The sequence below is a fragment of the Scatophagus argus genome, chromosome 17 (assembly GCF_020382885.2).
Source record: "Scatophagus argus isolate fScaArg1 chromosome 17, fScaArg1.pri, whole genome shotgun sequence".
NCBI classification, from domain to species: Eukaryota; Metazoa; Chordata; class Actinopteri; family Scatophagidae; genus Scatophagus; species Scatophagus argus.
Genome location: NC_058509.1, coordinates 4292585 through 4313699, shown reverse-complemented (window position 1 = coordinate 4313699; position 21115 = coordinate 4292585). Strand labels below are relative to the sequence as shown.

Here is a 21115-nt window from a genome sequence, read left to right as displayed (position 1 = left end):
GGCGGCAGCAGCGCCGCAGACTTTCACATGTAATAAACAGGAGTGAGACACCGAGGAAGAGAGGACGAAGAAGAGGGCGGACATGTTGATTTAAAGGAAGAAGAAACACAATAGAGGCGAATTATTTCAAGTAAAATTCAGCTGTTGAAGCAAATTGTAAAGAAAGTAGTTGATCAACCGCACACCGAGTATCCCTTGTAAAATAACAGAGAAACTAAGGTAGGTTTGCGATGACGTGGAATCGTCCAGTTTCCGTTAAAAACATCCGAGTTGCTTTGAGCTGGCTAGCACTAAGCTAACATTAGCGAGTGGAGTTATTTGTGCTAAATTGGCTTGCTAATTTTGCCATGTAGCGTTAGCGAGATAATTTCAAAGAACGCAATGATGTTAATATGTAATGTTTTGCCGCTAGAGTTTATACGTATTGTCAGTTTTTACCATTAAAAGTTTATTAAAAGTATGAAATGCGTGTGTTGCAACGGCTTAGCGGTTAGTTAGCTTTGAGCTGCTTAGCGTTAACTCGGTAGCCTGACGTTGTTAGTGTTGGTCCTCGAGAGACGTAGCATTAAAGTGACGTTAAGTTATTATTTTTCAAAGATGGGTAAAATATATCATAGCTGTGTTTTAGAAAGTTAAAGTTCACGTTAACGTTAACTCTATTACAGAAGGTGTTTAATTGGAAATCGGATAATAAAAGTAAATTGACGTTCATCCGAATAAAAATCCAACGGTTGAAGCACAATCCCGCAGAAGATAAAACGCAAAGTTAGCACAGTTTGAGCATCGCTTGTGGCTCGATATAAGTTGTAAATATAAAATTATTTCAAGTCGGATCCCGGGTCTTTTCTGTGGGTCAGACTTTTAACATCTTGGCACTTTGGGCTTCACTAATCTGCCTCAGCAGACTGCCACCTGGCCAGTTCACCTGTGCAATCTTAAACCAAACCATTTAGCGAATTAGCAGTTAAAGCCTGTCACTTGGTAACTATTGTGATTTTTTTCGAGTAATTTGTGCAAGTTGTTTCTCCCAAGTCTTTGCCTCTCAGTTGTAAAGATTTGCTGTTTTTCTTTGTTCGTGAACCGAATAGAGTCGAGTTTGAACTATTGTGGCTTTATGATTTTATTTGCTCAACTTTCTGACAATTTCTAAACCAAATGACAAACTTATAATGAAATTAGTTTCTTGAATTCCTACATATGTCTGTCTGATTTCACGGTTTCAGATCTTGGAGTTGAATTGACTGACTAAGCTAAGAAAGCAATATAAATCGTTGCATTAAAGTAGTATGAGGTCAGGAAATGTTTACTTTTTATTTGAATTACCTTAACATTGTTTGGGATTTTTCTGTTGACAGCCTGAGTGATAAGTCAACTGCTCATCGCTTGCTTTATTTACTTCTAGGTGATAAATTTGAGTTGTTGGCTGACTTAGAGGAGGCAGCGGGTTGATCACAGCCACATCTGAACACTTCACACACCGATCTGAAGACCTGTGGTGTTCACCTGAAGGAGAAAGAAAACGCACACTGAGTAGTCAAAAGGGGTGAAAAGCTTTTTGGCTTTGGACTAGACCCCCTTTTTTCATTCGTGATTTCAGGATTCAGTTTTTCTCACACGCAAGCAACATAAATCCACACAGTGGAAATTAAAAGAGAGCATTATAAACTATATGACTTTGGGGAAAGACTTGTACAAAGTTGGACATCCTTTTTTTTCCAAGGACAAGGATATTGAGCAACTCTTTTGGACTCAAAGTGGAAACAGGATACATTGTTCAATTTAGAAACGTTGAACTAAGATTACATTGAAAAAGCTGTTCCCCAAGTTCAGATTGCCTTAGTTGTTCTATTTCAGGACTTGAAGCGCTTTGATACTTGTTCACATATAATTTTTCTATATCGTGGGCAAGTAAATTCATGCATATGAATGCAAATTTCTCTTCATTTTGAAGAGCTCTTGTGTATAAAGGTGTTTTTTTTTGTTGTTGTTGTTGTTTCGTACGTCAGTCACTCTGTTGTTGAAGGGGACCGAACTGCACGTACATGTGTATATGTAAATACTATGAATTGACTTCTGTTGTGAAAGCTTTGGACTTTGGGAAAAAATAGAGAATATTGTTTGTTAATGCTTTATTAAACTTTTTTACTTTTGAAGAGGATTTTTAAAAGAAAAACCTAAGAGGCAAAAATCTAATACTTTTGAAGAAAAATTAAAAAAACAAAAGGAGGATAAACAGGAAAAATGGCAACCGCCAGAACAGAAAACGTTGGCTCAGTCGTCATGGGACTGAACAAGCAGAACGGGCAGCTCAGAGGACAGACCAAACCAGCTTCAGTCCAGTCAACACCCACAACTCAAGGAAAAGGTTTGGGTGCACCCCAGATAGCAGGCGGTGCCTCTCAGGACGGAGGAGGCATCAAGTTTGGAGATGACTGGAAAAAGAGCCTAAAGCTCCCTCCCAAAGACAACAGGGTCAAAACCTCAGTGAGTCAAACTTGAGAACAGTTTCTTCAGTCTTTCTCTTGCTGAAAACTAGTTTTAAACTGTCATCCTAACATTTCTGTGTCTACTGCAGGATGTGACGTCCACTAAGGGGAATGAATTTGAAGATTACTGTCTCAAAAGAGAACTCCTGATGGGCATCTTTGAGATGGGTTGGGAGAAACCTTCTCCCATTCAGGTATGATTCATTTTTGTCAAATTTACCCAGTGGGATCCCCCTGCCTCAACGGCAGGTATTGAGAAAAGTTTTTTAGTACATTTCCTTGGTTTACTATAGCGTTGTTCTTTTTACAATTAAATAGTCTGCAACTCTTTTAACCAGCAAAATTATGGCTGCTCTTTTAGGAACTGTTATTTACTTTACAGAAAGGGATGTGGACAGGAAATGATGGACAGACAAATATTATTGGAAGAAAACAACCTTTTAATCAGGCTAGGGACAAAGACAGTTCTGTGCTCTCTATGCATCTTAACCACTCGGTGACCAGGATGTCCTGTGGCTGCAGTGCTGAGGAGTTTGACTATCAGATAGATGCGTTTTTAGCTCATTATAACTCGGCACGAGTGTGTCTTAGTCTAGCGTTCGTCTGCCAATTGAATGACAAGCTATGATTATACAATGTAATATCAGTAGTCGTGCAAAAACCATTTTGTAGATGAGAGAATTGTTGGTTAAGTGTGACACTAAGATATGACACGCTGACTGAGAGTAAAGATTATAATTTTTTTGTTCCCTTGCAGGAGGAGAGCATTCCCATCGCGCTGTCTGGACGGGATATTCTGGCTCGGGCTAAGAATGGAACAGGGAAGAGTGGAGCCTATCTCATCCCACTGCTGGAGAGAATAGACCTGAAAAAGGACCACATACAGGGTGAGACGCTGCCTGTAGTTTCATGTGATTACCTCATTCTCCATCCTTTACCATCGACTTCACTTCCGAGTCTTGTTCCTTTGGTCATCAGGCTGATTTTTTTTCTCTTCTTCTTCTCATCTGTTTCTTTCATATCTTTTTTTTTCCTCTCCAGTCTGTAAGATGTTTTGTCTTGTTAGTTCCGTGTTTTACATGTTACATCCACTGTATTTGTAACTTGTATATTTTTTATGCCCCAGCGCTCGTAATGGTGCCCACCCGTGAGCTGGCGCTGCAGGTGAGTCAGATCTCCATCCAAATCAGCAAACATTTGGGAGGAGTGAAAATCATGGCCACCACCGGGGGCACAAACCTGCGAGATGACATCATGCGCCTGGATGAGACCGGTAAGTCCACAGAGCATCACGCTGACCTGCGCATGTTTGTCTGAAAAGGGCTACTGCCAACTATACACCCAGTGGGCTTGTGCTGACAAATATCACAGTCTCAGCAATAAGTAAGTCCAATCTGCATGTTGGAATATGGGGGTCAGCTTTTATACTTCCGATTTTTCAGTGTAGGGCTGCAAATTGAAGTGAATACACGCATATAAGGATTGTATCCCAGTGCTTCACTTGTTGTACAATTGTAATAATCTTCTGTTGTTCTGTCACATTAGTGCATGTGGTCATCGCCACGCCTGGAAGGATCCTGGACTTGATAAAGAAGGGGGTGGCAAAGGTGGATAGAGTCCAGATGATGGTGATGGATGAGGTAAATATAAATAAACAATAAAAATGCTGTGAAATCTGCTCATAATCATTAGTACATATGATTTAAGTCAGGCCCTCCGAGTTCATGAAAAATCAGTTTGTTTTCGCAGATTGGAGCTTTTCCCGCTTCGTGTTAAGTTGTCTCTGTTGTCTCTCAGGCGGATAAGCTGCTGTCTCAGGATTTTGTGGTGCTCATCGAGGATATCATCAGCTTCCTGGCCAAGAATAGGCAGATCCTGCTCTACTCTGCAACCTTCCCCATCAGCGTGCAGAAGTTCATGGTGAGTAGTCGGCTAATTGCTGCACCACCCAGCCAACCCGATGGCTCGGAGCCACTTGGCTTGCACCGCAGACCAAGCTGTTCTCGCTCCGTGCCCAGATCTGCATTTGTGTTGGTGTGTCGTGTACTTCTCCAGGGCTGTTGCACCATTTGATTGTTCTGCAAAAGTCTTGTGCAGTGTCCTTTATCATGCAGACTACATATGTGAATATTTGTGATTTCATGTAACAAAAGAGAGTATTAAATCAATAAACAAATCATATTTTTACAATTTACATGTACATTTGCGAAAACTGGGCTGTTGACTTGCTTGTCTGGGTCTAAAATATGCATCCTTTGTCCTTGCTGTAGGCCAAGCACCTTCAGAAACCCTATGAGATAAACCTGATGGAGGAGCTGACTCTGAAGGGCATTACTCAGTACTACGCCTACGTCACAGAGAGGCAGAAAGTCCACTGCCTCAACACACTGTTCTCCAGGGTAACTGACTAACTCTATATTCACCGTCCATGCATTTTAAACAGCCACCCACACGGTCACAGGGCGCCTCTTTCCATGTCAAAATGATTCTTTTTAAATTTTATATCATGAGCACAATTTGTCTTAGTGGCAGCACAGTACAACAGTGTATTTATTTATTTGGTTGGTTGTTGAAAAAATCTACTTGCATCTCAGGATTTATTCATCTTACAGCATCGCTAACATCCTGCTCCTGCTCCCCTCTCAACAGTAAATTAGTCATCTTAGGATTTTGATCAGATTTGGACCAAAGGACACACGGCTGGTCTGTTGATCTATAACACGTTCTTTTGGTGTTGTGTCTCCTCTGCATCACAGCTTCAGATCAACCAGTCAATTATCTTCTGCAACTCCACTCAGAGGGTGGAGCTCTTGGCCAAGAAGATCACTCAGCTGGGCTACTCCTGCTTCTACATCCACGCCAAGATGATGCAGGTGAGGCACATTTGATGGAAATGTTGCCTTTGATGTGTTTTGTTTTGTTTTTTATGTTTTCAGCTGGCAGTTGTTTTCCTGGATGATTTGTGCAAAGTAGCTGGAAGTGAAATGACATAAAATAATCTGAATAGATATTTAATGCTAACGAAGATTTTGGTTGTGTCTGTGCCTTTTGTAACATTTTACGTCTCTTTTGATTTCAGGAATATAGAAATCGTGTGTTCCACGACTTCAGAAATGGGCTTTGCAGAAACCTGGTCTGCACTGGTGAGTTTTGTGTTTTTACATCGACGTGCTTTAAAACTATGCAGAGAGGCACGGAGATTATAGTCAAATCTTCGGTTATCTTCCAATAGATCTCTTCACCAGAGGTATTGATATCCAGGCTGTCAATGTCGTCATCAACTTCGACTTCCCCAAGAACGCCGAGACTTACCTCCATCGTATTGGAAGATCAGGTACGTCGCGAAAATGTGCACTAATTCCCAATTTTAAAGCATCATCATTTGTGAGTAAACAGGATTTCACGACAAACCTGAACATAAAGCACAAACGCACTGCCAGGTGATTCTTTTAATGCAATAAGCAATGCGTTCGTGTATACGTGTTCTCTCCCTCTCAGGGCGGTTCGGTCACCTGGGCTTGGCCATCAACCTGATCACATCAGAGGACCGATTCAACCTGAAGGCCATCGAAGACCAGCTGGTGACCGACATCAAGCCCATTCCAGGCAGCATCGACAAGAGCCTCTACGTGGCCGAGTACCACTCGACCGGCCCAGACTGTGATGCGGACGAGGTCGAGGAGAAACCAGGACAACAGCAACAACAGGACAGCACCTAAAGCAGGTGAGATCCTTTAAAAATATATTTTTAGACTTGAATTGCATGCGAAACTGTCAGATCCGTCGTCCTAATCTGACTTTTATCCTCCCTTCAGGACAGTCGGGCACATCGGGCTTTTGCAGCGCTTGCACACAGGCTTCAGGCAACTCTTCAGTTTCACATTTCCCCCACGTTTTCAGAGCCCGTCGAATGGATATAAAGGCTGTTTTTTATTTTTTCATTTATTTTTTTTTTTAACATTTCCTGAGCTTTTCCTCAAGTGGAGCTGCCTCATTCTTTTAATTTTCTAAGTTAAACTGAATTGTTTTGCACCAGACTCGGAGTGAACCGTGCGTCCTGCGTGTGACCTCAGGCTGTTTCTCCTTAAAATTTATCTTGGTTAGTCAGCAGGGCAAATGAGTATCAAAGCTGTTATGAACCCGTCGTCCTTGGAGACCGTTTTCATCGCCAGCGGCAAGGTCGGTCCCGTTCCAGTGTTACAGTGGTGCACTTACACCAGCCATCGCTCTGTCCACTTACACTGTTGTCGTCACTTAAGTGCCTTACTTGCTCCCATGTGCACTCATCCATTCATAGCCTGCTGCCTTCTGTCACGCAGCAGAGTACGAGCACAAAAAATATGAATTTGATAGTGACCCGAGTTTATTTAAACATCCATTATGCAAGGGGAAAAGACCACACACACACACACATACACACTCTAACTCTCCCGCTGAGAGGTGTGCTGAAACACTGCTCAAACTCCTTAAAACAAAAAAAATAACATCCTGAATGTGAACGTTGCAATAAAAAAAAAAAAAGAACGGGCAGCTTTATCTAAATACTGCGTGACTGTTTTTCCCTTTCGCTTTGAATAATACACGAGCTGACGTGAGAAGACGGCCAAACACACAACCCCCCCCCCATTCTGATTCATGGATGTTAGCCTGCAACCACACAAACGGCTCGCGAGATGGAAAGCAGCCTCGTGCTGTGAATCTGTGGCTGTTGCTGGTGAATTCACCTGCAGGCAGCTGTGGTCTGGAGGCTCTTTCACATGGGGGGGGGGGGGTCATACTGAGCTGGTGAATACTGTAAACCACGACCACTGTCGCTGTAGCTGAAAAACTGGTTTCCCCTCCTGTAGCACAGGACTACTGCATCAGAGGTCGGTTCAGAAGAGTTTTGACAGCCACATTTGTCATTACTAAGCTGATAGATAATCGTGCATGCGTAGGTCCAGGGACGAAATGTTTTGTTTGTGTTTGGTGTTTTTTTTTGTCAAAGTCTGTGCAAAACAATAGTTTAACTTCTGTCCTTTTCTTTTCTCCCCACCGCATCAGATTCAGCTGTATTCTGGAGTTAATTACAAAAGCATTTTGTCAGGTCCTAAAGTCAGACTTTCTTTTTAAGCCCCATTGTGACAAAAACTGAAGTCGGTGAATGTATTTGTTGCCAGTGTGTACTCTCTATAGCCCAGTGGCTGAACGCCAAACTCTTCAGCGTATTGGACCGTGATTTGTTTTGCTGCTGTTGCATTAGAAACTCCTCTCCAGGCTTTGCTTTTATGAAATGGTTTCATGGACCACAGTGTGATGAAACCTGCTCAGTCTACAAAGGACCACACTGACCTTCAGTTGACCTACGACTACAATTAGGAAACAAACGTCCGGGTTGTCTCTGCAGCAGCAGAAAGGGAGGGCGAGGGGTGGGCTCTGCGTTTGAAAGCAAAATTGTAGCATCTTTGAACTGGCAGCTGTGACTTCTGTTTGTTTTTTTTGTTTTTTTTTGTTCTCCCCTAACAGAGCGTCAGTAATGCTAAAAAAAAAAAGAAAAAGACATAAAAAAGAAAGTATTTTTACTTTTAAGATTTATTTTTGATGTTGCTTAAAGCAGTTTGAAGGGGTGGGGGGGGGGGGCTGTGAGGCTTTAGCACTGGGTAACTTCTTGAGGTTTATTGAGGTTTATTTTGGGTGGGTTTGCAGAAGCCAAGTGTTTTATCAGGTGCTCTCTGGGCATCTTGAATCTTTCCTTCTCTCTGGTACTGAAAGCAAAGACGAAAGCTTCGATTCAGAGTTGTTTTTCCCTCGAAAGCCTACGCACGACGCTGTTGGCTTTGCGTTTTAAGTGCCGGAGTGAGCGTTAAGTCTATACAGGAGTGAGTTTCTGAAAAGCGCTTGAAGCACTGTGATCTTCTCGAACCTGCTTCGCGTCTGTGTGGCGGGTGGTCAAAGTGCTGTGGTTTGCTTTCAGCAACTCAGTCCGTTTTCCACTAAGGCAATCTTTAATACGAGGTGTTATGAATCATTTGGAGGAAACAAAATGGTAAATGATTCATTGTTTACACTAGTCGTTTGCAATTATACAGAAAAAGAAAATTACTTTGCTTCATGGGTGGCAGAGGAGGAGGAGGTCGAGTTGGGGTTTTTTTGTTTTGTTTTTTTCCTTCAAATAGATTTTCAGGATTCACATTGAAGCAAAACCAAAAAAGGAGAATGTCGTGTGTGTATGAGAGAGAGAGAGAGAGACCTTTAGCAGTGTGTGTGTGTGTGTGTGTGTGTGTGTGGGAGAGAGAGGAAGAGAGAAAGATGACTGCTTGAACTGTGTGTGTGTGTGTGTGTTTGCGTTTGAGTGAGAAGACCATGAGATGCATGTTTGAAGCTGTGACAGGCGACATTTTGTTAAGAATCGTCGCGTTTGCGTGCAGCTTCGGCTGAAGCGTCCGTCTGGATTGTCTGCATTAGCAGCTCGTCTTTGGGGCAAAGCAGCCTTCACTCGAGTAACCCGAGCTGCGTCGGTTAGCCGTGTGGGTGAACAGTCTGAAGCTGCATGTGAGCGTACGTCTTTTATTTCCCTCCCCTGTGTCTTCGCGTGCAGTTTGTGTTTTTGTTGGTGGCGTACGTTGTCTCAAATGTCAGTATGGATGTTTACAGTTGTCAGGGATGTGATTTTGTTTGTTTGTTCGTTTCGCCTTCTTTTCATCTCTCGCTTCCTCCAGGAGTTCAAGTTTGTGGACATAAATCTCATTTCTAAGTCATGTTGATGTTTTGATCACATCCCTGACAATCATTCCATAATCTCCTTTGTGACTTAACACACGTTTATGTGTGAACCTCGGAAGACTTTGAGAGGATTGCTGTGGGGTTTTTCATGTTCTTTTGTTGTTGTTTGTTGCAGTTTTTTTTTGAGGAGGACAACATTAATAACATCTCTCTGCTGTTGTCACTAACGGCATGATGTCATCCCAGACCTTTGCCTGGAATCTGTTCCCGAATGCTTAACAAAGAAGAAAAAACGACCCTTTTATTACAACTTCATTATTCTTGTAGTTCCAGCCATATGTTAAAACTGTGCCATTATTTTAACTCGCCAAAGCAAACGCTGGCGGCTCAGAGCAACTCGGCGCGGCTGCTGCGGGACGTTTCGAGAGCTCAGCACTAACTTGTGGTGAGAGCAGTTGCATCAGAGTGACGTCTGGAGCCGCGAAACTTTTGCCGGTTTTGACAGCGTGGGTTTATAAAATTTTATGTCGGAGCGAACTCGTGCATCAGCGGTCACAAAGGAGGTTATGATGAATGTCGAGTGAGTCAGTCGGTTTTTTGTTTTTTTTGTCTGGTGTTGTCGATGCGTCTGTGTGTGCGCTCTGACCTGTGGAGTCAGGAGTGCTGACGGGTGGGAGGGATATTTGTCCAATTATTAAAAAAAAAAAAAAAAAAAATCGAGGGTGGGGGGTTACTGTTAAAAAATGGAAAGGGTGAGGATTTGGGTACAAAATATGGCAGTTTTGGGGATTCTGCACAATCTGAATTGGTCAACAAAGGAAAATCTCTGAATTCAAAGTACTGTTTATGGCAGAACGGCCATAATAACGTTTCTACTGTGCGTAGCTAATCTGAATTGGACGTCTTAATTTGCTGCACTAATGTAGACTCGCCCTTGCTTCAGGTGACATCAGCCAAACTTAATGATGAACTCTGCAGAATTTTAGTAAGCTGATGGTAACAACAGTATTTCCCCTGCAACATGGATAGAAGACTTTCAATTGGCTTTCAAATTTGTTATTTTTCTGGTTGTTTTATTTTTCTTATTTTTTTTTTTCTCCAGTTCCAGTGTACTGGGTTGGGTTGGAAAGGAGTGGTAATACAGTGACTCTAAATTGGCTTTCAGAAATGTTGTCATGCTTTTTTAAAGAAAAAAGAAATCAAATGTTTCCATTTAAAATAAACAAACCCTCCTGTAGAGTTTTTATTTGATTTGTTCAGTCTTCTCCATATTCTCTGGTATCTTTTTGAGGTCCCGCTTCTCCCAAGATAATTTTCAGCCCGCACATTGAAGAGAGTTAACATCCATTTTGGACTTGAATTGTAATAGCTTAAAACCAGACTCCATGTTTAGGACGTCTGTTTATTTTCTCTCCCTCACTGTCCCATGATTTGTTTTGGTGCCATTGTGTTAATCACTCTGTCTTCTACTGTTGTAACGTGGAAATACATGCAGGGGTTTCAAATTGAATAAACTGAACTCAAATTTACACCGTGCAGTGTTTTCTTATTTTATTTATTTATTTTTTATATTGTAGAGTTATTTTGCTGTTGTGCTATGCAGGCCAGCTACATAGCACCGTGTAAGAACTATCACCAGTGTTTTTATGTTGTACTGTATTAACAACTAATTTTTGAATTCACTTGCTGGATGTAGGTGGCCCAGGAACGTAGGGGACAACTACGTGGATGAGTTTTTTGTACAACCCAACAGCCTTCCAATTAATATTTTGGCCTTTTTTCGTTGCCAAAGATTGTGATTCATATTCAGCACCTAATGCAGAATAGTTCGGCCACAGTCTATAGATAGATATATAGATAGTCAGATGACTTTATTCATCCCTGAGGGAAAATTAGGTTGTCATAGGTTTATAAAGGGTTTAATCTACTTTGTGGAAATTCAATTAGCAATTCAATGGACAACTTTGGGAGCGTTGCGCCTTAGTTTAGAGAGCCGCAGGCTGGTGTGCCGCTTGACCTTGAAAGCATCCCTGTCATTTTACTACACCCGCTCCGCTGTCTGCAGCTGACGTCAGGATGCTCCGCCAATCGGTGACCCCAGAATGTAAGACCCCGCCCCCTTGCTGCTGACAGTATCTCGGTTAGCAAATTGTCTTTGAGCAGGGGCGTGACGCAATCAATAGAACGCCACGCCTCTGACTTTGTGCGCAAAATCAACGGCTGACAGGTCTTTCTACCAATCATTTCTGAGGATGGTGGTATGTCACCCAATCGTAACGTGTTCTAAAATAGGCGGGACTTATAGCCTACACGCGTCTTCTTCTTTGGTACTACAGCATTCAACTTCCGGCTGCATCGTCCTCTGGAAATTACAACGTGAGTAGCTATCCGTCCCTATGTGTTTATACCATAAGAGGTTTCGCTGAAAATATATGAACATATGAGCTGTTTTTTCGGCATTTGGCACCTGCAGAAGTGGCTTTTGTTTTCGTTAACCAGCGGCAACTTTGTGTGTGTTTTAAGGCTGTCAGCTGCTTGACAAGCTAGCGAGCAGGTTAACCACTGCAATGAACGGTGCTAAAGAGCTAGCTTAGCTAACTTTCTTTTCGCACGGGCTTCTGAGTGAGGCAAGTTTCAGTCAAAACATCGGCTTTATGTAAAGTAAATTAGTCAGTAGTCGCTGTTTTCCTACAAATTTCCATCATATGATGTTACTGTTATTTACTATTAGCCGGTACTTCTTGCGTGCTACTGCACTAACTTCAAATGAATGAGCATGAGCTGTGTGAAAGGTTAAAGGGGCACCGTTGTACTCTTGAAGATCGGGTGACTCATTATGTGAAGAAAGAGCCAGATGTTCTCTTTTGGTTTTAATCCCATTACCCTCTTATGCTTTGCCCCCGAATTTCTCTGTCAGAATGGGCAGTGTTTTGGCTGCCAGCTCCCCCAACCCTCCACCCCCGCCAGCCTCTGGCGGTGCTGCCGTCCCGGGGTTGACGGTGCCACCAGGTTTTGGGATGCCTCAGGTCTCTTCTGTCATATCCCCTGCGGAGGCAGCCTCAGGACAGCAGCAGGAGGCAGAAAACCCTTTGCCTAATCCGGGTGCATTTGATGAGTGTCATCGCAAGTGCAAAGGTAAATGGAGATAATCAAAGAGTTCACAGTTTTGCTTCTGTTAAATTGTACATAAAATTGACAATGAATAAAAACAGAAGACCAAGTAGAAGTAGAAATAAAGTTGTGCATTGACTCTGAGCAAACTTGACGTGACTGTACTACTTGGTGTTGCATTCGTGTTTGTCTTTTCTTCTCAGAGGTTTTCCCCATGCAGATGGAGGGCGTCAGGCTGGTTGTCAACAAGGGCCTTAGCAATCACTTCCAGGTCAGTTCAGTTCCTTTGCACCTGGCAGTTTTTTTGTACCAACGCAAAACAGAAGAGTTTTTTTTTTTCCCCCATACACAATGACATGACAAAATAAAGCCTGACTGTGCTTGTGTGTCTCAAAAGTTGAAGTTTCTACAATCCTTTAGTCTCTGTTGTGTCTCAGCACTTCCTCAATGGCTCAGACCAAAGAAAGCAAACTGCAAATGTGACAAAAATTCTGTCTTTTTCAAACTTTTAAGGTGAATCACACTGTGCTGCTGAGCACCATGGGAGATTCCAGCTACAGGTTTGGTGCAACATACGTTGGATCAAAGCAGATGGGTCCAGCAGAGGTATGCTGCAGTGATGTCTCTGTGAATCCCGTCTGTTTATATTCTCTTAATGTATGAACTGTGATGCAAACCCGTTGCTCTTTTTCGGTTCAGTTTTTTCCAGTCATGATAGGAGACATGGACAACAGCGGCAGCCTGAACGCCCAGATCATCCACCAGATCACCAACAGAATACGATCCAAAATAGCCTTCCAGGTAAAGCGCCTACATTTTTTCCGATGTTGGACCTTTTTGCATACTGTAGCTTAAATACCACCATAATCTGACAGTAGTATGTTTTTGTTTTGTCACTTAAATTTTATTTAGTTTTCCCTGATTTCATTCACTGTTTATGATCTTAATTGGAGCTCGACCAATAAATTGGCTTGGCTGATATTAACTTATTGCAGACGTGTTGTTTCGCTGTATATCTTGGACGATCGTGACAAGAAATTGCAACTTAAATAACTTACTTACTCTCACTGATTATGTATGTGCTCACAGATCTTAAGTAACCAAATCAAACAGATCTTCACCAAAAATGTTTGTGTGTGTGTTATGTGTTTATGTAAAAATTTCTTAGCACGTTTTGCACATCTCAAACGTTGTTACTGCCTTTCAAAATCTTTGCAACTTTGAATTTTCTTATCCTCAGACACAACAAAACAAATTTGTGAACTGGCAAGGTGATGCTGAGATCAGGGGAGAAGATTTCACTGCGACGGTTACACTTGGTAACCCAGATGTCCTTGCTGGCTCTGGTAGGATCGATTTGAATTTTCTTCAAGTCGAACATTTAATTTGACCCAGTCAAAGATCTTGTCCTGAATCTGAGCTCCTCTTGTTGTCCACCTGTCAGGTATTGTTGTAGCACACTACCTCCAGTCCATAACGCCGGCTCTGGCACTGGGAGGGGAGCTGGTGTACCACCGCAGGCCAGGAGAGGAAGGCACAGTGATGTCTTTAGTTGGCAGATACACAGGTCAGACACACGTTGTTGTAAACATGTTGTCACTTGGATCGAATTTAGACCCGGATGAGTTTGTTCTGAATTTTCATCTGGTTAAATCCGTATTAACTTCCCCCTGTACAGGCAGTAACTACATCGCCACACTGACGCTCGGTTCAGCAGGAGCTCATGCTTCATATTATCACAAAGCCAATGAGCAGGTAACTTTGTCGCCTTTAACCCGTCCTGTTTTGTCACAATCGGCTCACCTAAAATGTGCTGTGAAGTCACTCTCCTTGGATGTAAATGCTCCCTAGTGCGTTCCACACGATAATCACCTCTTGTTTCTGCTTACGGCTCATTTCATGTAACTGCATTCATCAGGATCTGACAGTGTGCCCTTCAACAGTTGCAGGTCGGTGTGGAGTTTGAGGCGAGCAGCCGCATGCAGGACACCAGTGTGTCATTTGGTTACCAGCTAGATGTGCCGAAAGCCAATCTACAGTTTAAAGGTACGGCGTGTATAACCTCTATTAAAGGGGAAACATTCATTAGCACAGTGATAATCCTGCAAACCAGTTGTTTAAATTTTATTGCTGGTTATACATCCCAGCAAGACAGATATGTTCAGTCATTGCCTGAATCGTTACTGTGCTTTGGCATTGCTTGTGACATGTCATGAAAATGTTAAATTGACTTGACATTGGGGCAAAATGCATACAGTTTCTCTGTAACACTGAAAAATGACCTTTATTCGTGAAGGTTTTTACCTCGTATGACTTTCATTTTTAACAGCTGGTGAACAGGACGACACACTGGCATATGTACCTGCGCATATTATGTTTTTGGCTGTTTATGCATTGGAACCATCTAATCGTGTGGCTCCTGCTGGTCTTTCAGGTTCACTGGACAGTAACTGGATAGTTGGCGCGACATTAGAAAAGAAGCTGCTCCCGTTGCCGCTCTCTCTGGTCCTCTGCACCTTCCTCAACCACCGCAAGAACAAGTTCCAGTGCGGGTTTGGCGTCACTATCGGTTAGACTGACTGAGCGGCGGGTTATCGACCGCCTGCGGACAGACTCGATATGGACTAGCAGACTATGCCCTGTACACTAAAAACTCCGTCTGTCTCCTGATTCGGCTGTTGTCATGTTATTGGTTTCCCAGATTGCATTTCATCAGATGTGCTGAATAAAAGGTAATGATGTAAATCTAATACATTTAATCCTGTAAGACAAATCGCCCGATTGGTCGATACAGAAGTGTAACAAATTAGGTGATCTGTCAGGATTTTGTTGACTGTGAACTCCCGACACAAACCGATAGACTGTAGACATAACACATTGAGAGACGTTGCAGAGCTCTTGGTCTTTGTCACTGAGTTCAGTGCCTGTCGCTCCAATTTTGAATTTTATTCTTTTTTTTTTTTACTGTAAAATCTGTCTGTGTGTGCAGTGAATGCAGTTGTTGTCATTTGTTTGTTTAAAGGTGATTTACTGATTACAGATGACGTTTCCAGCTATCAGAAAGCAGTGTGCCGTACTGCATGCTACTATCACAATCCATCACAGGTTTTGTTGCCTTTTTTATGTTACAACCATGAGGAAGCGTATATATGACCTGTATATACCTCTTGGAAACTGATAAATGCCATTTCTTACAAAACCTGCATGTCCTGGTCATTTCCTTCACTCAGTCTCGTCTCTGCTGGAGTTCATATGAAGACATATGAAAATCTTTTTCAGTGACGTTTACATGCTATTCCCACAATCCTGACTTAACTGGTTTGTCTTATCTTTATATTAAATTTTGCCATGCTTTTAAAATCTATGGGCAGTGAGCTCATTCTGCTGGATGTACGTAACATTTAGGCTAATGAAAATGCCAGGAGACTAAATGTGTTCATCAGTATTTATTTAATAAAATAGACATTGGGTTTAAGGGTCAAATAAATATTTGTTGTGTGGAGGCTTTGTGGCAGATCAGCAGTCTGTTTACTGGGTCTTTTTGGTGAAAGACTCCCACAGTGCAGCCAGCTGAGCCTGCAGGTCCTGAGCGCTGGCGTCCAGCTTGGCCCTCAGCTCCTCTCCGAATGCTGCCAGGTTCTGTTGGATCTCCTGGGTTTTCTGTGTCAGCTGGGTCTCAAAGCTCTGGGCCATGGGCATCAGGCTCCTCTGAAACTCCTCCAGATTCTGCTCCATCTTCTGCTTCATCTCGTCGGTGTAGGGAACCATCTGGGCCTGCAGCTCGTTCACCCTCTTATCCAGCTGCCCCTTCAGCTCCTGGCTCTTCTGCAGCAGGACGGTCTTCAGGGCCTCAGGGTTCATGGCGTTGGCATAGGGGGCTGCCTCCTTCTGCAGCTCCTCCACCTGCCTCTGGAGGTCAGCCACCAGCTCCTCGGCGTAAGGCTGCAGGTTAGTGCTGACGGCGGCCAGATCCTTCTCCAGACGAGCCTTCAGCTGCTCAGCCTGCTGGGAAAACTGAGTCATGAAGTCCTGGGTGAGAGGAGCCGCCTGAGTACGCAGAGCAACAACGTACTGATTCACTGTGTCGCTGCTCTGAGCGATCCGGGCACTGAAGGACACAACAAAAACAGTTGTTAAATTGGAACATAGAGAGTTTCTAATTACGCTTCTGTATGAGATTTACTCTTACTTCACTTCCTGTCCCAGCTCAGACTGTCTGATCTGATTCACAGAGTCCTCAGCAGTGAGTGTCACTTTAGCAACGTAGTCCCAAAAAGCATCTTTCACCATATCCAGATTGGTCTTGGGGGGTTCCGGCCAAAGGATGTTGGCATTGCAAACTGTGGATAAAAAAAAAACAAAAATAAAAAAAGCCGGTTTGGTAGAAACCTAAACATCTCGCCGCTGTTGAATTTACATGGCTTACATGGCTTTTTAGTTCGAAGCAAAAAATTCACTCACCAGAGAAAACAGCAAGTGTGAGAACCACGAACACCTTCATGATTGAATCTGACTCTGTGGGATGAAGAAAACACGTACAGTTTAATGAAACATGGGTTAAAAAATGTGCTCTGACATCCAATTTTGTCACAAATTTCTGAAAAGAGTTTAAATAATGATAAAATGTGTTACCTTGCAGAGGCAGCTTGTCTCGTCTTCGCTCTGTGTCTGATGACTTGTGATGTTCAGGTGGCCATTAAGGGCTTTTATAGCCACACTGAAGGCTAAAGTCCTTCTGCGTTTGCCCAGCTGGACATTTTCTTGTCACTGCTGTCACTCCACGTCATAACTTGTCCTCGCCCTCAGCATCACCTGCAGCAGGTACACTGAAGGTGGTGACTGCTGGGGAAAAGGTATCCAAAGCCTTTAAGGAAGAATCAGAGTCAGCTTTATTCAACAAGGAGGATACAAGCCAAAAACAAGATCACAGATACACATTTAACTGTAATGTACTCACAAGAGGGTGAAAAACAGACATTTGTCCCTCTCTATCACGCAGTATGGAGCAGTGGCTTCTTTATTTGTTTAATACAGAAACTGGAAACTTTTCGTTGAAGCAGGATTTGTCCTCCAAACATCATCTTTGGTTAATTCATCACCATCTTTATTTTACCCTGCAAAACATTAAGAAGAGAGGACACTTGTAGGTGGGAAGGGACAAACAGAAAGAGTGCTGACTTACTTATCAAACAGAAGTAAAACATTTACAAGCATCATTAAATAAATCATAACTATGCCTTTTTAATGAGGGACATAAAATTGCCCAGTTTTATTGTGTGTGTGTTTGTGATAAATTTCAATCATTAGCAGAAGCAGACTGGAATGAAAACATACAAAAGGGTGTGCAGGACTTGTGGATCTATTCTGATGTCAGAAAGACCGACTGCAGAAGAAGACTGCATGTTGTACTTGGCCACCAACACCGGCTTCAAAAACTGACTTACATACAGGAGTGAGTTTCCAAGAAGAGTTTCATAAGTCTACTGTAGACAAGACACACACAGTATAAGACTGTCATATGTACGTATTTTTGTCCTCCCTCGTTGCTCAAAAGACAAATAATTTTAATTTTGTGAAGAAAGCTGTATGGATTTGTCCCCTTTTTTCAAAGTGGCACATCTTCAGCTTCTCCTCGTCTCCTTCTAACTGGTCTGAAGGTCTTTGTGTGAGTCATATGAAACACCTGGGTGTTTATCAGTAGTTTCTCCTGAGAGGAAGACTTTAGCTCCTCTGTCTTATCAGGTAGTCAGGAGAGTCTCGCTGTATTAGGAAGCAAAACATAACCTGAACATGAAGATAACCTGCAGGTCAGATGGCACAGCTGGGTCAAAGTTCTGCTCACACTTCACTGACCTATAAAACATCCAACAACACCATTTTGTCTGCACAGAGAGAAGAACATTCAGGTGATTTGTGTTGGTTTACTCTCTGCTTGATCAGTGACAGTAATCAATACAAGCGATGCAGAAATAGAGAGTAACAAAGAGTGAAACAGTAACAACTTCATTATCTTATCTGCTGTCCAAGTCTCTGTGTCGCAAATCATCACTTTTACGTGAGTGACCCAAACTTCTTCCAAACGTCCCTGAAGGTTTTTCACCAGTTAATTCACTCTTATGACTTAAATAAACAGCCTGTGAGATTGTGTGGAGGTTTTGTGCAGTTGTTTTTCACAGCTTTGTTTTATGTTTTTATGCTAATGGAAAAATAAATTATATAATCAGCCAGTTTACTTCAGTATTAATTTATATCTGATTGGCAGCAGCGCACTGCAAGCTACTTATGAAAGTGTTAGTGCAAGACTGTTACTTAACCAAAGAAGGAAGTTTAATGTTTATCTATGTGCCGTACTAGAGTATTCTTTTTGTTTTTAGCCATGCTAGCTGTGGGGCTCCCAGGCTGCCATGTTGGCCCACCTGTCCACCACTTTGGTCCAACAGCTCAGCGACTAGTGAATGGGCTGACCTGAAATTTTGCACACTTATGGCCCTCAGAGAATGAACTTTAATTTGTCCGTTTGTTCAAACAAACACAATTTGTGGCGTTAAACTTTATTAGTTTCTTCTGATGAAAGACTTTGGAAATGACATAAAGACAGAAACTATGACAAACGCTAAATTTTAAAAAATGAGCTAAATTCTGCGTGTGTAATTGGTCTGATTTGACATGATGTATAATGTGCTGGAGGTTTCAACACACAGTGATGACGTCGGCTCTGACGTCACCGTCAGCACTGCTGTGATGTGGAAGCAGCAGTGACAGCACAACACTCAGCGTTTGGACTTTACTCCTGTGTTTCGTCCATACCACTCAGCTGCTTACATATATATACACACACACTCATGAGCTGTGCAGAACACACACTCTGCATTCAACAGCTCACGGACTGAGCAGCAAACTCATCCACACAGGTAAGACGCCAGCAAGAGGATGTCACACGTCGAGTTACGAGATGAAAAATAACCAGAATGAGATCATTTTGTATGTTTCCTTTCAGCTGTAGCTTCAGTCATCATGAAGGTCCTGGTGGTGCTCGCCCTCGCTGTTTTCACTGGTGAGAAAGCATTTTGGTGAAAATCAACATGTGTAAAGAGACTCACTCAGTGTTCAACAAGTGATGATAAATGTGTTTTACTCTCTTTGTTCTTTCAGCAGGTTGCAATGCCAACATTGTGCGGCCAAACCCAACCAGGCAGCAGGTCAACATGGTCAAAGATGCTTTCTGGGACTACGTGGCCAAGGCAACCATGACCGCCGAGGACTCCCTGAAGCAGATCAGAGGGTCTCAGCTGGCACAGGAAGTGAAGTAAGAGTCTCAGTTTGATAAAGACACACATACTTTAATTAGCCAGCCTGAAATTTTCAAATCTTTCTCTGTGACACAAAATATTCGTGACCAAATAGAGAATAGTTTAATGCTCAAAAACTCAAAAAAAATTTGTCTCTTCAAGGAGGATGATGCTAGCTAAGAGAGGTTTCAGGGACTGGGAACAGTTTCATGTCTTCTTGTCTGTGTTTCTGTTTGCAGCACCCTCATCTCTGAGAGCACCGACGTCGTCAGCAAGCTCACCGACACTCTTCGCACTCAGGCGGCTCCTCTCACCCAGGACCTCATGTCTAGGTTTTCCCAGGAGGCCGAGCGCCTGAAGACCCACATGGAGAAAGATCTGATGGCTATTGGTATTCACCTGCAGCCCTACGCCGAGGAGCTGGTGGCTGACCTCCAGAGGCAGGTGGAGGAGCTGAAGAAGGACGCGACCCCCTACACCAACGCCATGAACCCTGAGGCCCTGAAGACCGTCCTGCTGCAGAAGAGCCAGGAGCTGAAGGGGCAGCTGGATAAGAGCGTGAACGAGCTGCAGGCCCAGGTGGTTCCCTACACCGACGAGATAAAGGAGAAGATGGAGCAGAGTCTTGAGGAGTTTCAGAGGAGCCTGATCCCTCTGGCCCGGAGCTTTGAGACCCAGCTGACACAGAAAACCCAGGGGATCCAGCAGCGCCTGGCTCCATTCGGAGAGGAGCTGAGGACCAAGCTGGACGCTGATGCCCAGAACCTGAAGAGGCAGCTGACTGCTCTGTGGAGGTCATTCACTAAGTTGACCCAGTAAACAGATTTCTCAACTTCCTCATCATCAGCTATCTCTGTTGAATCAGTGTTTATGGTCCAGACCAATAGTGCAATACTTCCTCGTCTGTGTTTTTGTTAATGAAAGGTGCTCTGAAAGGCAACCTTTTGAATCATGTCAGTATTTTCCTCTGTTGTGTTACTGTTTGCAACTATGAACTTTCACCTGTAAAGGATAAACAATAAAACTTATTCTGTGAATTTGTGTGCATATTTTCCCTCTCTAGTGCCTCACTGGTAGATTAAACCTGCTACCTACAGTGTGCAAGTAAACATGATAAATTATCTCAGCGGGTTTGGAACCGTTTCACCACAAATGCATCACATCTTAATGCCTGCTGGTGCCCCACTGTATGCAGCTGGTGTTTTATTTTTCTCCACTGCCCCTCAGAGAGCCTGAGTCTTCCACTGGTCTCGTTTTAACGTTACCAACAGCGACATCCGGCTGTTGACCGGCAGTGATTCAGTCTGATGTTAGTTTGTTCTGTCTGTGGCAAATCATCACAGGAAGGCAGAGCAGCAGCACAGAAAGAAAATATGCAAAAGTGCATCGAGTTTTGATTGTGACAGCATGTCGTCTCCTGCTTCACCAAAGAATAATCTTAAATCATCAGCAATTTTCCCATAATAACTCATCCATCCATTTTCTATACCGCTCATCCATCAGGGTCGCGGGGGAGCTGGAGCCTAT

The 21115-nt window shown here is 43.0% G+C and overlaps 4 protein-coding genes across 6 annotated transcripts; 3 read left to right on the top strand and 1 right to left on the bottom strand.

Moving 5' to 3' along the window:
• The first annotated feature begins 18 nt into the window (after positions 1–18).
• On the top strand, positions 19–10717 carry LOC124074453 (probable ATP-dependent RNA helicase ddx6). Of its 2 annotated transcripts, none has more exons than XM_046417406.1 (13): positions 19–219; positions 1403–2484; positions 2576–2680; positions 3244–3373; positions 3613–3759; positions 4032–4126; positions 4284–4406; positions 4757–4885; positions 5243–5359; positions 5566–5629; positions 5719–5820; positions 5985–6210; positions 6302–10717. In XM_046417406.1, the coding sequence occupies exons 2-12, from the start codon at positions 2242–2244 to the stop codon at positions 6203–6205; spliced, it is 1476 nt and encodes a 491-aa protein (XP_046273362.1). In that variant the 5' UTR covers positions 19–219; positions 1403–2241; the 3' UTR covers positions 6206–6210; positions 6302–10717. The 2 variants fall into 2 exon arrangements, with proteins under 2 accessions (XP_046273362.1, XP_046273363.1); XM_046417407.1 differs by lacking the exon at positions 19–219 and adding an exon at positions 265–394.
• A 703-nt stretch (positions 10718–11420) lies between these two features.
• tomm40l (translocase of outer mitochondrial membrane 40 homolog, like) lies at positions 11421–15498 on the top strand. 2 transcript variants are annotated; one of them, XM_046418343.1, is made up of 10 exons: positions 11421–11564; positions 12106–12323; positions 12503–12570; positions 12813–12905; positions 12999–13100; positions 13540–13645; positions 13744–13866; positions 13978–14054; positions 14243–14345; positions 14734–15498. In XM_046418343.1, the coding sequence occupies exons 2-10, from the start codon at positions 12107–12109 to the stop codon at positions 14871–14873; spliced, it is 1029 nt and encodes a 342-aa protein (XP_046274299.1). In that variant the 5' UTR covers positions 11421–11564; position 12106; the 3' UTR covers positions 14874–15498. The 2 variants fall into 2 exon arrangements, with proteins under 2 accessions (XP_046274299.1, XP_046274300.1); XM_046418344.1 differs by lacking the exon at positions 11421–11564 and adding an exon at positions 11574–11815.
• Positions 15499–15744: 246 nt separating this feature from the next.
• LOC124074974 (apolipoprotein A-IV-like) lies at positions 15745–17008 on the bottom strand. Its single transcript, XM_046418345.1, has 4 exons — positions 16932–17008; positions 16761–16814; positions 16489–16639; positions 15745–16407 (listed from the first exon to the last, which is right to left on the bottom strand). The coding sequence occupies exons 2-4, from the start codon at positions 16798–16800 to the stop codon at positions 15828–15830; spliced, it is 771 nt and encodes a 256-aa protein (XP_046274301.1). The 5' UTR covers positions 16801–16814; positions 16932–17008; the 3' UTR covers positions 15745–15827.
• Positions 17009–18675: 1667 nt separating this feature from the next.
• LOC124074764 (apolipoprotein A-IV-like) lies at positions 18676–20604 on the top strand. Its single transcript, XM_046418002.1, has 4 exons — positions 18676–19210; positions 19297–19353; positions 19452–19605; positions 19828–20604. The coding sequence occupies exons 2-4, from the start codon at positions 19314–19316 to the stop codon at positions 20405–20407; spliced, it is 774 nt and encodes a 257-aa protein (XP_046273958.1). The 5' UTR covers positions 18676–19210; positions 19297–19313; the 3' UTR covers positions 20408–20604.
• The last annotated feature ends 511 nt before the right edge of the window (positions 20605–21115 follow it).

What these genes read in the sequence shown, in the direction of transcription:
- LOC124074453 (XM_046417406.1), top strand. Translation starts at nt 2,242, where the DNA reads ATGGCAACCGCCAGAACAGAAAACGTTGGCTCAGTCGTCATGGGACTG. An exon ending in AGAAACCTTCTCCCATTCAG is followed by an intron (nt 2,681 to 3,243) that starts GTATGATTCATT and finishes GTTCCCTTGCAG; the next exon opens with GAGGAGAGCATTCCCATCGC. An exon ending in TCAGCGTGCAGAAGTTCATG is followed by an intron (nt 4,407 to 4,756) that starts GTGAGTAGTCGG and finishes TCCTTGCTGTAG; the next exon opens with GCCAAGCACCTTCAGAAACC.
- tomm40l (XM_046418343.1), top strand. Translation starts at nt 12,107, where the DNA reads ATGGGCAGTGTTTTGGCTGCCAGCTCCCCCAACCCTCCACCCCCGCCA. An exon ending in GATCCAAAATAGCCTTCCAG is followed by an intron (nt 13,101 to 13,539) that starts GTAAAGCGCCTA and finishes TCTTATCCTCAG; the next exon opens with ACACAACAAAACAAATTTGT. An exon ending in ATCACAAAGCCAATGAGCAG is followed by an intron (nt 14,055 to 14,242) that starts GTAACTTTGTCG and finishes GCCCTTCAACAG; the next exon opens with TTGCAGGTCGGTGTGGAGTT.
- LOC124074974 (XM_046418345.1), bottom strand. Translation starts at nt 16,800, where the DNA reads ATGAAGGTGTTCGTGGTTCTCACACTTGCTGTTTTCTCTG. An exon ending in CACACTTGCTGTTTTCTCTG is followed by an intron (nt 16,640 to 16,760) that starts GTGAGTGAATTT and finishes TTTTATCCACAG; the next exon opens with TTTGCAATGCCAACATCCTT. An exon ending in GAGCTGGGACAGGAAGTGAA is followed by an intron (nt 16,408 to 16,488) that starts GTAAGAGTAAAT and finishes TGTGTCCTTCAG; the next exon opens with TGCCCGGATCGCTCAGAGCA.
- LOC124074764 (XM_046418002.1), top strand. Translation starts at nt 19,314, where the DNA reads ATGAAGGTCCTGGTGGTGCTCGCCCTCGCTGTTTTCACTG. An exon ending in CGCCCTCGCTGTTTTCACTG is followed by an intron (nt 19,354 to 19,451) that starts GTGAGAAAGCAT and finishes TTGTTCTTTCAG; the next exon opens with CAGGTTGCAATGCCAACATT. An exon ending in CAGCTGGCACAGGAAGTGAA is followed by an intron (nt 19,606 to 19,827) that starts GTAAGAGTCTCA and finishes TTCTGTTTGCAG; the next exon opens with CACCCTCATCTCTGAGAGCA.